The 14736-nt window shown below is 43.3% G+C and overlaps 1 protein-coding gene across 1 annotated transcript; it reads left to right on the forward strand.

The window, feature by feature from the left end:
• Positions 1-1625: 1625 nt before the first annotated feature.
• On the forward strand, positions 1626-13291 carry LOC124116780 (BTB/POZ domain-containing protein At5g48800-like). The gene is made up of 3 exons (XM_046478291.2): positions 1626-3525; positions 9427-9705; positions 11586-13291. The coding sequence occupies exons 1-3, from the start codon at positions 2325-2327 to the stop codon at positions 11921-11923; spliced, it is 1818 nt and encodes a 605-aa protein (XP_046334247.2). The 5' UTR covers positions 1626-2324; the 3' UTR covers positions 11924-13291.
• The last annotated feature ends 1445 nt before the right edge of the window (positions 13292-14736 follow it).

Genomic DNA, 14736 nt, shown 5'->3' on the forward strand with positions numbered 1-14736 from the left:
GTGGTGGTCTGTTTCTTAAACATTCACTCTTCACGTCTAAGGCCCGGGTTCGATTTCCGACATTGGTACAATATGTGAAGCCCATTTCTGGTGTACCTCGTCGTGCTGTCGCTAGGATATTGCTACACGCGGCGTAGATCCATAATAATTCTGAGATTAGCCTCAGTGTGAGAACATCATTGCAAATATTCAATTCTTGTCATCGCAGTTTCGGAATTCATGTATTAGGTGAGTTAAGAGATTCGAATGAATATGTCAAACTTAGTTCTACAGGGTGATCCTCTGTATTTTGAAATCTCTGACAAACTCGTTTCGCACAACAAACGCCTATACCTTATGGTACAGTTAGCATAACACAATCATCCGGTTAGAATAACAATACTCTATTATCTACAGGTAGTGGGATTGACGTAAATGTATTTAACAATTTACTTTCATTGTTCAGTTCAATAACAATATTTGCATTAGATTTGATCATACCATGAATACGCAGGCCAGAAAAATTAATACGGGGGTCCACAAAAATGAATACGGAGGGTCTCTGATGGGAAAATCCGGATTCGATTCCTTAGTATGTATTTATTTTGCCCTGACACAAACACCTACCGTATAGTCAACGCTTACCGTGGGCCTGTACACCTGCGTTTAAAGAGGTACCATTGAATGGAGCCCTTCGTCGTGTGTTTAAATACCCACGGGAACAGAACCGGTAGCCTGAAATGTGGACTCAAGTCATTGTATAAGTCACATTACAGCACAACAATGCCTAGACAGAGATCAGGCTAGACTATTTCAGTCTCCTTTAATACCTTTAATGTTATGGCTTTTAAAAGATTTTAACCAACAGGTGTACTTAATGTGAAGCTCTTAGTGTCCTTGCACTTGCAGACAGTCAAGATATGTAGATGACTAAATGTTTGAAAGCGGAAAATAATTTAAAAACTAATGTCACCGTGAAATTGTCATTCTTGCTTGAAAATTCATATAGATCTAAGTATTTTTTGTCTATTTGTTTTGATATTGCTGTTCATTATGACAGATGTCTTTTACTTTATCTGGATAACTGATTGAATTACAACTACTCTCCTATATAGTGTTTAGACAGTATTTTGTTTGAAAAAAGAACTTTTCATACTTAGATGGCGACTATTTATTTTACAGTGTTTAACATATAAACCACATTACGCATACAGAGTAATTGCACCAAGCACAAAATGAAATTAAAAAGCATAACGAAACAAGGCAGATGTTGGAGTTCCGAAAGGCTGAAACAGGCAAAGATATATTTTAATCGTTTAGATTGGTGTCGCGTTTTTGTCAATGTTATAATCATATAAAGACAAATCAAGTCTATTGTACCAGTGCTTGCCCTACACACGTATCGCGACTCAATATGCCATGCATGCACTACCCTAACATACAATTCATTATAGTAGCGCAACAGTTCTCATAGCACCGCTGAACCCATTAAAGCCCTTAAATTACCACACACAAATGTTTGCATTGGTATTTACAGTTAGTAGAACACACTCGCGTTATAGCGAGGGGCAATCACCGTCTTTTGTAAGACGAGGCTATCTTCTCCCTTTACTGATCCCGTTTGTCATTGGGTACAGCCAAATGCCATGGCGGGAATATTGGCGGTGATTGATAATTCGGGGTTCGATATTAAATCACAATGGCTTGTATGTACTGATCACATATCCCGCGACACCACTCAGTGACACAAAGTTGACGTATTTAAACGCCCATCTTGGGGACTGCTATAGCTATACGTGTGTTGGTATGTACGTTACCCCGCGAAACCGTAGCTAGCCTCAGGACAAGTTTGAACATGGGTGACTATTATCGCTGAATATCAATAACAAGCCGTCTTGTTGCACTAGTACGCCAACAATCAGTTGTGTGTTGCTTTTTGTAAGCAGAAGTTGGACTGTTGGCTAGATGACAGCGGAGGTATTTAAAAGACATATATCACTTACAGAAAGAAACAAGAAAAGTGACAGATTTGCTCTCTTGTTTCGTCGTCTGCTGGAAAATTCAGGAACTTTCCCGGTTCGTCAGATTGACAAGGTAGGGCGGGTATTGACGCGTGAATCATTATTGTGACAAATGATATCAAACGTGTTTTGTTTCACACTGTTGGTGAAGCAGACGATCGCCTTTTAACCGCAAGTGTTTTTAAGTTGTAGCATTGATTGTTGCTAGGCAGCGTGAGTGACAGTAAATATGATATTGACACTGACAGGCATGTCAATGATCTAGAACGCCTTGATCTGCGAGCAGACGACACACCGTGCTACGATTTACAATTTTCAGTCAAAATGAATTTCTCAAGATTCCGTGAGACGGGAGACCTGTCGGATCTGACAGTGACTGTAAATGGAAGCACGTTTAAGTTGCATAAATTCCCACTGTTCACAAAATCCGGGTACTTCAATAACCTCGCACGCGGGAACATGTCGGATACTCAAAAGGTGGAGTTAACAAACTTCCCGGGTGGTCACGATATTTTCAGCCTCGTAGCTGATTTCTGTTACAGCATGAACTACGATCTGACTAAAAACAATATCGTTCAAGTTCGGAGTGCCGCGGAATATCTCCAAATGAACGGAGAAGCAAATCTTATCGAGATATCTGAAAAATTCCTCCAAGATACAATAACGTCTGCTAAAATGAGTCGTTCAAGTGCTGGCATCGTTACCTTGTTGTTATATTGTGCTACTGTCGGGACACTGGCGGAGAGAGCTGGAATAGTGGACCAGTGTATCGAGGCTCTGGTTGACTGCTGGGTAAAACTGCCTACCAGATTCAGCAGCCCGACATCCAAGAAGCCACCAGAGGAGAAAAGTGAGAAAGTTTCCAGTAGCCTATACACTCTACCTGTTGAATGGTTTGTTAAAATTCTAACACTAGGAAATGAAAAGGGAGTAAAGCTCTCCGAACTAGGAGAAATGGCGATCAGATATGTCACCATCTCTTTAGAAAAAGATGAAGCAGACGACAGCAAATCGAAATCAGATTCTAAAGGAAAGAGCCAAGAGCAAGATGATTCCACCAAAACGAATACACTAAGTCCGAAATCTACAGATAAATCAATCATAAAGGTTGACATTTCGAAAGTCCTCGATACAATCCTTGTGGTGTTGCCTGAAGAGGCTTATGTTGTTTCGGAGGTGACGACAGAGTGGGTAACGAAGGTTCTGAGGATCGCAACAGCTCGTGGTTGTTCTTGTCGTGAACTCCTAGTCAAGATTGCAGGAGAAATGCTCAACAAACTCTCCCCGGAGGATTTGTGTATTATCTCGCCGTCAGTTCTACACGACATCGTGCTGGAGTCGTCCAGGGGCGACGGAGACCATGCCGAGAAGGCATGCAAGCTCGTGGATACCTATATGTCTGAGATGGCAAGTAAAGGCGTCCTAACGGCAGAGACGTTCAAACTCCTAGCGTCCGCGGCGCCATCTGGCGGCAGAGTCTCTCACGATAAGATGTATGAGGTCCTAGAATACATCCTCAAAACAGGTGAGTCTAGAATATTATAATCCTGGCCAGCAACATTTAATTGCCTGTCTAATATAATCGTGAAAGAATTGGTCCCCAGTATGTCATGGTTTTCGTAAGAGCCGATCAATGAGGATCAGGTGATTACAGCGTGTGGCCTCGTTGATTGTGTGTCATCGTACCCGGACTGTGTGGAAGTAGGTCATGGTGTCCACCGCCAGTTTCCCTGGTCCAGAGTATGTGCTGACCGCCTTGATATTGCTGGAATATCGCGACTGCGGTGTATAACAACATTCACTCATTCATTCACATGTTAGTGATGCAATATCAGATTTCTAATTGATTCATATCCATTTGATATAGGAAAACGAAACTGTAGTTTTACCGTGCTCTAAAACAAAATACCGGACGTTAACAGGGAAATGACGGCATGGTTGTTAGATTTATAGATGCATTACGCCTGAACGTGAAGCATATCTGTTCTTACGCTTCAGATACGTGACGCAGAGCAAATGCAACGAAACGCCTCTGTGAAAAAAAGGTTTCATTGTAATACTGTGATGTCAATGTGCTACATTACATTCATAGACACGGGTATACTCGGCAGTGGTAAAGACTAGACCTCCATTCCCGGCAAATACTCCAATAATATAAACTATGCCGAATTAAAATGTAAAATCTGTGTTTGTAAACTGCGTTAACTGCTTTTTGAACATATACGAACTACTTAAACACGTAACATAACAATTCTCGCAGAAGCAATAACACCACAATAGAAGTTGCCGATCACAATCAAGTTCTCTTGGCAAGTGTTCCTACTCTGTTGGACCGGTGCCTTTTTATGGCTTGTTGTATAGCTACAGTAGGATTTTATCTCATCAGATAAACCTGGTTGCAAATGAATTCATAGTATGTTAAAGAGTATTTGCCCAGTTCCGCTGGGCTATACAATATCATGCTCGGGTGCAAAGAGCAGTCGGGGGAAGGGGGAGCCGATAGTCCCACCCCACGTGCTTGTGGGGTACTGCGTGTACATCATATATGTTCACAGTACTTAGCCCTTACTGGGCGCCCGGGAGGAGTAAACAATGCATGTCACCTTATCAGTACTGGTACCCAATACTGTTTTATGTCATCAGTACTGCATGTTCTCAAGTACTGCTTTATGTCATCAGTACTGCATGGTCTCCAGTACTGTTTTATGTCATCAGTAATGCATGGTCTCCAGTACTGTTTTATGTCATCAGTAATGCATGGTCTCCAGTACTGTTTTATGTCATCAGTACTGCATGGTCTCCAGTACTGCTTTATGTCATCAGTACTGCATGGTCTCCAGTACTGCTTTATGTCATCAGTACTGCATGGTCTCCTATACTGCTTTATGTCATCAGTACTGCATGGTCTCCTATACTGCTTTATGTCATCAGTACCGCATGGTTTCCAATACTGTTTTATGTCATCAGTACTGCATATTCTCCAGTACTGCTTTATGTCATCAGTACCGCATGGTCTCCAATACTGTTTTATGTCATCAGTACTGCATATTCTCCTATACTGCTTTATGTCAGGGGCGGTCGGGTAGCCTAGTGGTTAAAGCGTTCGCTCGTCACGCAGAAGACCCGGGTTCGATTCCCGACGTGGGTACAATGTGTGAAGCCCATTTCTGGTGTCCCCCGCCGTGATATTGCTGGAATATTGCTAAAAGCGGCGTAAAAAAAACATACTAACTAACTAAGCTTTATGTCATCAGTACTGCATGGTCTCCAATACTGCTTTATGTCATCAGTACCGCATGGTCTCCAGTACTGTTTTATGTCATCAGTACTGCATGGTCTCCAGTACTGCTTTATGTCATCAGTACTGCATGGTCTCCAATACTGTTTTATGTCATCAGTACTGCATGGTCTCCGATACTGTTTTATGTTATCCACTACTGGTTGGTATCAGTACTAGCCGCCGATAATGAATGAAGTTAGTAAAACTCGACTCACTCGATATGAACTACTGTCGGTAGTGATCTCTATAGGGGCTTACTTGATCCCCGATCTGTCATTATTTTGAAAAAGTCGGTATTGGACTCCCAGAATTGGTCACCAAGGCCAACTGACATGGTGAGTCAGCAAGTGTAGGGCGTCTCCTTGTGAACATTCATCTCTGGCTGGCAAACACTGGAGGGTAATGGACACTGTCGATCCCAGGATAAGACAGCTCCACCTCAATGACCATTGCCTGCCTGGTCTTATTAAGTGGTGCCCTTGTGTCATTGTCCTGGATAGTTTCCGTCTTATGCCACAGGGGGTGGAATGACACGCCTGACTAGGATGTGGGGCAGTCGGAATCCTTGACATGCCGAGGCTGTGTCATGTGATGATGGCAGCTTGGCATTATTCAGAACTGATGTTCTTTTTCCTTTGTACGAATTTGACAATTATAACCGTCGCATCAGGCCTAAAAGTTGCGACTAAAACGGTCGCCAATGCGACCTAAATTTCAATTTGTCTACTGTCTAAAATTCAGAGGTAGCCAAATGACTACCTTGAAAAATATCTCGTGGCAAATAAATTCTATTGCTACACATATCTAGACACAAAAATAAACATGTCTGCTACTAATTGTAGTCAACAATGAACCGAAATGCGTAAATGTTAATGTGATTAGTATTTATTTTAGTTGATAGTTTATTGGATAAGCAAGGGTATTCCTTTACAACCTAGTAACATAAATTGCATCATTGTTCGAGTCACAAATAACAAAACTCAAGTACAGTTTCCACTAATATACAATTCAAAGAGTACTGCTATAACTTGTACATGTAATAGTTATTTGATAAAAGATAATTTCAAATGCCTTTGGCTACCTACACTATTGGCTTGACTTCTTGATTTTACCACTGGCTACCTGGAAAAAAATACTTGTAGCCAAATGGCCACTTAGTAAAATTTAAACTTTGAGGCCTGCCGCATAAGTGAATAAATAGATATGCTTTATGCCGCATAAGTGAATAAATAGATATGCTTTACGCCGCATAAGTGAATAAATAGATATGCTTTACGCCGCATAAGTGAATAAATAGATATGCTTTACGCCGCATAAGTGAATAAATAGATATGCTTTACGCCGCATAAGCAATACTAAAGCTATTTGCGGTGGCATAGCATACTACTCTATCAGTGGTCAACTTATAGCAATATACCCCAGTAATGATCATTAAATAGGTGTTCGGTTTTAACAGGGCCCTGTCTTTCAGAGGAATAGGTGGTATGCGTCAGATCTCCTGAAGTACAGACATGTTGAAAGTGGAACGCCTGGTGTCCTTGTCAAGTCCTTAACGATTCATTCTCTGTGAGATGGTATTGGTTTGATGTGTTTCTTGGATTGAGTTACATGGCATAGCTATAGACTTTCAAGTACATTGCAACTTACCTGTACGGAAAATACCAATCTATAGCAACAGCGTATCAATCATGTCAAGGGGCGTTCGGGGAGTGTTTCGTTTCCGTGATATTGCTGCAATGTTGTTAAAAGTGGCGTAGAACCCTGCAGCTCACTCACTCACTCATGTGCAGCGGGTCCTGTGTTGTGTGTTGCCTGGGTTGTCCTGTGCTGTGTGTTGCCTGTGTTGTCCTGTGTTGTGTGTTTCCTGGGTTGTCCTGTGTTGTATGTTGCCTGTGTTGTGTGTTGCCTGTGTTGTCCTGTGTTGTATGTTGCCTGGGTTGTCCTGTGTTGTATGTTGCCTGTGTTGTGTGTTGCCTGTGTTGTCCTGTGATGTGTGTTGCCTGTGTTGTCCTGTGTTGTATGTTGCCTTGGTTGTCCTGTGTTGTATGTTGCCTGTGTTGTGTGTTGCCTGTGTTGTCCTGTGATGTGTGTTGCCTGGGTTGTCCTGTGTTGTGTGTTTCCTGGGTTGTCCTGTGTTGTATGTTGCCAGTGTTGTGTGTTGCCTGTGTTGTCCTGTGATGTGTGTTGCCTGGGTTGTCCTGTGTTGTATGTTGCCTTGGTTGTCCTGTGATGTGTGTTGCCTGTGTTGTATGTTGCCTGTGTTGTCCTGTGATGTGTGTTGTCCTGTGATGTATGTTGCTTGGGTTGTCCTGTGTTGTATGTTGCCTGTGTTGTCCTGTGATGTATGTTGCTTGGGTTGTCCTGTGATGTGCGTTGCCTAGGTTGTCCTGTGTTGTATGTTGCCTGTGTTGTCCTGTGTTGTATGTTGCCTGTGTTGTCCTCTGTTGTATGTTGCCTGTGTTGTCCTGTGTTGTATCTTGCCTGTGTTGTCCTGTGATGTATGTTGCTTGGGTTGTCCTGTGTTGTATGTTGCCTGTGTTGTCCTGTGATGTATGTTGCTTGGGTTGTCCTGTGATGTATGTTGCCTGTGTTGTCCTGTGTTGTATGTTGCCTGTGTTGTCCTGTGTTGTATGTTGCCTGTATTGTCCTGTGTTGTATGTTGCCTGTGTTGTCTTGTGTTGTGTGTTGCCTGTATTGTCCTGTGTTGTATGTTGCCTGTGTTGTCCTGTGTTGTATGTTGCCTGGGTTGTCCTCTGTTGTATGTTGCCTGGGTTGTCCTGTGTTGTATGTTGCCTGTGTCGTCCTGTGTTGTGTGTTGCCTGTGTTGTCCTGTGTTGTATGTTGCCTGGGTTCTCCTGTGTTGTGTGTTGCCTGGGTTGTCCTGTGTTGTGTGTTGTCCTGTGTTGTATGTTGCCTGTGTTGTCCTGTGTTGTGTGTTTCCTGGGTTGTCATGTATTGTGTGTTGCCTGTGTTGTGTGTTGCCTGTGTTGTCCTGTGTTGTATGTTGCCTGTGTTGTCCTGTGTTGTATGTTGCCTGTGTTGTCTTGTGTTGTGTGTTGCCTGTATTGTCCTGTGTTGTATGTTGCCTGTGTTGTCCTGTGTTGTATGTTGCCTGTGTTGTCCTCTGTTGTATGTTGCCTCGGTTGTCATGTGTTGTGTGTTGCCTGTGTTGTCCTGTGTTGTATGTTGCCTGTGTCGTCCTGTGTTGTGTGTTGCCTGTGTTGTCTTTTGTTGTATGTTGCCTGGGTTGTCCTGTGTTGTATGTTGCCTGGGTTGTCCCGTGTTGTATGTTGCCTGGGTTGTCCTGTGTTGTATGTTGCCTGTGTTGTCCTGTGTTATGTGTTGCCTGGGTTGTCATGTATTGTGTGTTGTCCAGTGTTGTGTGTTGCCTGTGTTGTCCTGTGTTGTATGTTGCCTGGGTTGTCCTGTGTTGTGTGTTGCCTGGGTTGTCCTGTGTTGTGTGTTGTCCTGTGTTGTATGTTGCCTGTGTTGTCCTGTGTTATGTGTTGCCTGGGTTGTCATGTATTGTGTGTTGCCTGTGTTGTGTGTTGCCTGTGTTGTCCTGTGTTGTATGTTGCCTGTGTTGTCCTGTGTTGTATGTTGCCTGGGTTGTCCTGTGTTATGTGTTGCCTGGGTTGTCATGTATTGTGTGTTGCCTGTGTTGTGTGTTGCCTGTGTTGTCCTGTGTTGTATGTTGCCTGTGTTGTCCTGTGTTGTATGTTGCCTTGGTTGTCCTCTGTTGTGTGTTGCCTGTTTTGTCCTGTGTTGTATGTTGCCTGGGTTGTCATAAGTTGGTTTGTGACGAGAGATTATTCGTAGTTAAACAGCAAACTTCCATTATTTTCGTTGCTTCTCTCTTACATTCTTACATACCTGAGCACCACCGGATCGCCCATTGAAGTACTGAGAGAGTGTGAGGGAGAGAAAGAGAGAGAGAGAGAGAGAGAGAGAGAGAGAGAGAGAGAGTTCGGATTAATGAGTCACAAATACTGATCAATGGAAACAGTAGTGATTGTCCCGTTACGGAGTCGGTACTAGCAAAGTTACACTGTGGATGAAAAATAACATCCATAACATTCATACTCTGTGGCTATTGGGTAACATTATTAGTGAAGACATAAAGGGTTTGCATGTCTGATGTTCCAGAGAAGGAGAAGCTTGGCAAGGAGCAGAAGCGTGAGCTCCTGGAGCAGATCAACTTCAACTTGTTGTCGGAGGGGACGCTGCAGCGAGCCTTCGACTCGGAGATCGTTCCCCAGTCTCATGTTGCCAGGGGCGCCTTGGCGCTGTGCCACAAACTGAGGTCCGAGCTGGACTCGGTCAAGTACATCGCCGAGATGCAGGAGGAAGAGCTACAGAAGTACCAGGCCAGGGCAGCCACGTCACCCCTGGCGCCGGCCAACGCCTCCAGGAACTCGGATTCCGGTAGGTGTCCTGAATAGCAGGGTTCTGATCTATCACACATCACCCCTGGCTCCGGCCATCGCTCCAGGAACTCGGATTCCGGTAGGTGTCTTGTATAGCAGGGTTCTGATCTATCACACATCAACCCTGGCTCCGGCCAACGCGTCCAGGAACTTGGATTCCGGTAGGTGTCTTGTATAGCAGGGCTCTGATCTATCACACATCACCCCTGGCTCCGGCCAACGCCTCCAGGAACTTGGATTCCGGTAGGTGTCTTGTATAGCAGGGTTCTGATCTATCACACATCACCCCTGGCTCCGGCCAACGCCTCCAGGAACTCGGATTCCGGTAGGTGTCCTGTATAGCAGGGTTCTGATCTATCAAACATCACCCCTGGCTCCGGCCAACGCGTCAAGATTATGGTAGATGCATAAAGCAGCAACAGTACGAACTAGCCAGTGCATCCCGGAGCCTGGATGTTCTAGCTACTGTAGGATTAGATGTACGTCTTCCTTTTTTAATGCCTGCGATTAGGATATTCACACCCAGGACACAAGGACATATGAACACCGTCTCTCACTATTCAAACTCAGACAAGCCGGCATGACCACCGTCCCTCTCTATTCACACTCAGACAAGCAGACATGACCACCGTCTCTCTTTATTCACACTCAGACAAGCAGACATGAGCACCGTCTCTCTCTATTCACACTCAGACAAGCAGACATGAACACCGTCTCTCTCTATTCACACTCAGACAAGCAGACATGAACACCGTCTCTCTCTATTCACACTCAGACAAGCAGACATGAACACCGTCCCTCTCTATTCACACTCGGACAAGCAGACATGAGCACGGTCTCTCTCTATTCACACTCAGACAAGCAGACATGAACACCGTCTCTCTCTATTCACACTCAGACAAGCAGACATGAGCACCGTCTCTCTCTATTCACACTCAGACAAGCAGACATGAACACCGTCTCTCTCTATTCATACTCAGACAAGCAGACATGAACACCGTCTCTCTCTATTCACACTCAGACAAGCAGACATGAGCACCGTCTCTCTCTATTCACACTCAGACAAGCAGACATGAACACCGTCGCTCTCTATTCAGACTCAGACAAGCAGACATGACCACCGTCGCTCTCTATTCAGACTCAGACAAGCAGACATGACCACCGCCTCTCTCTATTCACACTCAGACAAGTAGACATGAGCACCGTCTCTCTCTATTCACACTCAGACAAGCAGACATGAACACCGTCTCTCTCTATTCATACTCAGACAAGCAGTCATGAGCACCGTCTCTCTCTATTCACACTCAGACAAGCAGACATGAACACCGTCTCTCTCTATTCACACTCCGACAAGCAGACATGAGCACGGTCTCTCTCTATTCACACTCAGACAAGCAGAAATAAGCACCGCCTCTCTCTATTCACACTCAGACAAGTAGACATGAGCACCGTCTCTCTCTATTCACACTCAGACAAGCAGACATGAATACCGCCTCTCTCTATTCACACTCAGACAAGCAGAAATGAGCACCGTCTCTCTCTATTCACACTCAAACAAGCAGACATGAGTACCGTCTCTCTCTATTCACACTCAGACAAGCAGACATGAGCACCGTCTCTCTCTATTCACACTCAGACAAGCAGACATGAACACCGTCTCTCTCTATTCACAGTCAGACAAGCAGACATGAGCACCGTCTCTCTCTATTCACACTCAGACAAGCAGACATGAGCACCGTCTCTCTCTATTCACATTCAGACAAGCAGACATGAACACCGTCTCTCTCTATTCACAGTCAGACAAGTAGACATGAGCACCGTCTCTCTCTATTCACAGTCAGACAAGTAGACATGAACACCGTCTTCCTCTGTTCGTAGGTTTTTCTGACTCCCGGGAGAGTCTCAAGGCCAGCCCCGACACCACTGATGCCGTGAAGGCTGCCCAAGACGTCCTTTCAGCAGCCAGGTCCAAACTGTCCGGGCCAATCTATTCCAGTCACCGCGTCTCCCACATGCCCTACACCACCCAAACCTCCTCCTACCCACACCCCACCGGTGTCGAGCACGACATCAGCCTCGATGATGAACTGGAGTTCAAGTTCGACCGCACCTTCCGGAGTCTGGACCAGAGAGCCAATCAGCGACGTCCAACGTACAACCCTTCTTCCAGTCACACTAAACATCGAACGTACTTCCCATATTCACATAGGTACTAGATTTGACAGGCTTTGACCAGTCCAAAAGTTCGGTGTCTGATAAAAAAACCGTATTCCTTAAGTTTTGAGACTTGCCCCCCTAACAAAGACTGGATGTATTCATGACAACTCCTAACATATGAATGCAAAATAGATCGGTTTTAGTTCAGTTACCGCATAAAACATTGAGGAATAAGGTAAGTGGCCATAGTAAAACACACACACACACACACACACACACACTAAACAGAAAGAATAAAGATTTTATATCCGACATCGAACTTTTGAACTGGTCCCTTGTTGGCTAAAGTTTGGCTCTGGGTCTATAACCATACCATTGTGACATTTAGTATAAGAATCTACTGTATGAAAATTCATGAAATGCAGAAAATATGCAACATGCAACAAAACGGGTGAAAAATGGCAAGGTGTCTTTTTTATTTGTGAGGGTTTGTATCAAAGATTAATGTGGTGTAAATTCGCCACCAACTCAGTGACTAGTATTAAAGAAAAGATGACATGTTGTTTTGTAGGAGTCCGTAACTAAATCATAAAGTCTTTGAAAGAATCCCTACTTTATGTACATATCTGTAATATGTGATTGATTAATTCAAACTACGACTATATTACGTCTGTGTATATAGATAGTGCGTTTTTATAATTACACCTTAGGCTTCTATTGCCAAAACTGATTATGGAAGTATAAAGTGTTGTTAATAACACGTCGTTTTTACACAGAAATGATCAACTGAATGCGAAAATTTGAAGGTAATTATTTCAAGAATGACATATTTTAGACTTCCTGTATGAAGATTATACTGGAATAGTGCGTGTATGTGATGAGGAGTTGTAACTTAAAATTATAAAGTCACTTAATTAGTAAGTCAAATTGTGTTCTAAATGTCACTTATTTGCCCGATTCCGTGGCTGTCATGACTCAAGCATATATGGTGCCGATGTATTCTTTACCATGTTTTTCTTATAAATCTGAAATAAGATTGTACTTGTGTAATGAACGCTAAAAACGTTTTGCGTATAGAAATTGACTTTTATTCAACAACTGCGATGTATTACAAAGTGCTAGACTAGAACCAGGTCTAATGATGATATATATATACGTGCTAAATCAGGACGAAACCCGCTCGTGGAACCAGTCTGTATAATATATTATAACACATCTTATGCCTATATACCTTTGTTCGGTAGGCTAACTGACACGATACAACGAAATGAAACCACTGTGTTTGTACTGGAAACAACGCCAAAATATTGTTGAGAGACTGAACGATTGGTTTATACAAAACTGAAAAGCTAAAAAAAAGAACTATCTTCCTCCACAACGTTGAGTATGATATATCAATTTTTATAAAATATTTGTGAAACATGGAACCTTGTGTTGTTTTGTTTCTATTTAATGGGTTCTGCATCATTCTCCTAGGTCCAGTCCCACTAAGAATCTGTTGTTTTAAGGCACGAATTAATGATGATGATTGATTGTTTGTCAAGAGGTGTCACACATGGTGTAAATAAAAGATGTATATATAAATACACACAGTAAACACTTTGTTTGTTAATTTGGTGTTTAACGCCGCACTCAGCAATGTTCAAGCTATATGTTGGCGGTCGGTAAATAACCGTGTCTGGACCAGACAAACCATGCAGTGATGAACATCTTGAACATTAATCTACGCAACTGGGATACGATCACATCCATCAACCAAGTCAGCGAGCCTGACCACCCGATCCCGTTAGTCGCCTCTAACCACAAGCACAGTCGCCTTTTACAACAAGCATTGGTTGATAACGACTAACGAGTCTATGCATAGTCAAATCAAAGTCGTGTAACGAAATCGACATCCGGTTCGTAAACAGCCGTGCAGATTTCGGTTGATTTCGAGATTTGCAAAGCATATGTACCGACAACTTGGCGTCAACAGATATTTTCCAAATCTTTTCATATCAAGGTGCTCAAGTGATTTGATGCACTTCGCGAATAGTTTTATTACCATATAGATTTTAATTATCGCTCAGGTCGTCTTGTTTGAAGCAAATGCAAGTGATATGAGAGGTGGAATCTGATTGGTCAATAGGAGGGACATAACTCATAATAACCACTGGTGGCGCTGCGGTCGAGCCCAAAAATTCCAATGCAGTTCGGCAAGGGTGGAAACTGGACGTTTATAGTCCCTTACCTCAGGAAGATGATACGGACCATGCATGCAAGGGCAGTTTGGGCCGAGAAGACACTTTAAATACTATTATACACAGGATAACGTAAGAATGTAATTATTACATGTCATTACATGCATAGAAGCAAGAGGGATACATATATGTATACAATCATATAGCATGTAGGAACCCTTCACCTATAGTACTGGTAGGACCCTGACTGGCTGTTCCTTTCCCTAAGTTCACCCATTGTATCTGTTACTCGTTAAGTAATGAAAACAAGGAAGGCGTTCATAACAATCATTGAACAATTGATCTCGTCTAACGACCAACAGTTAGCAACCAACATGCATGTTATATCCACCATGGGTCCAACTGCAGTTAAATAGGATACAAGGCTATGCCCGCAAAGCATATATTCAGGTGTAACTCTTTCAAGCTTAATGTCTGTCAACATACTGCTTCCTGCGTGCTGACTGGTCTAGTTGTAGAAGCTGTAACACAGAAGAAGACTCTTCACTGATGAATACAGAAACTTCTACAAATGTCTGGATGGGATTTTCCGGCTTTCTTCATCAAACGTGTAGTGTGGCTCCTTCAAATTTTAAAAGTTCCACATGGCCACATTTGTTCATAATAACTATGAAATTCCCCAATACGGGGCC

This window comes from Haliotis rufescens, unplaced genomic scaffold, assembly GCF_023055435.1.
Source record: "Haliotis rufescens isolate VD_foot unplaced genomic scaffold, xgHalRufe1.0.p SCAF_12, whole genome shotgun sequence".
Classification (NCBI taxonomy): Eukaryota; Metazoa; Mollusca; class Gastropoda; order Lepetellida; family Haliotidae; genus Haliotis; species Haliotis rufescens.

What these genes read in the sequence shown, in the direction of transcription:
- LOC124116780 (XM_046478291.2), top strand. Translation starts at nt 2,325, where the DNA reads ATGAATTTCTCAAGATTCCGTGAGACGGGAGACCTGTCGGATCTGACA. An exon ending in AGAATACATCCTCAAAACAG is followed by an intron (nt 3,526 to 9,426) that starts GTGAGTCTAGAA and finishes CTGATGTTCCAG; the next exon opens with AGAAGGAGAAGCTTGGCAAG. An exon ending in CTCCAGGAACTCGGATTCCG is followed by an intron (nt 9,706 to 11,585) that starts GTAGGTGTCCTG and finishes CTCTGTTCGTAG; the next exon opens with GTTTTTCTGACTCCCGGGAG.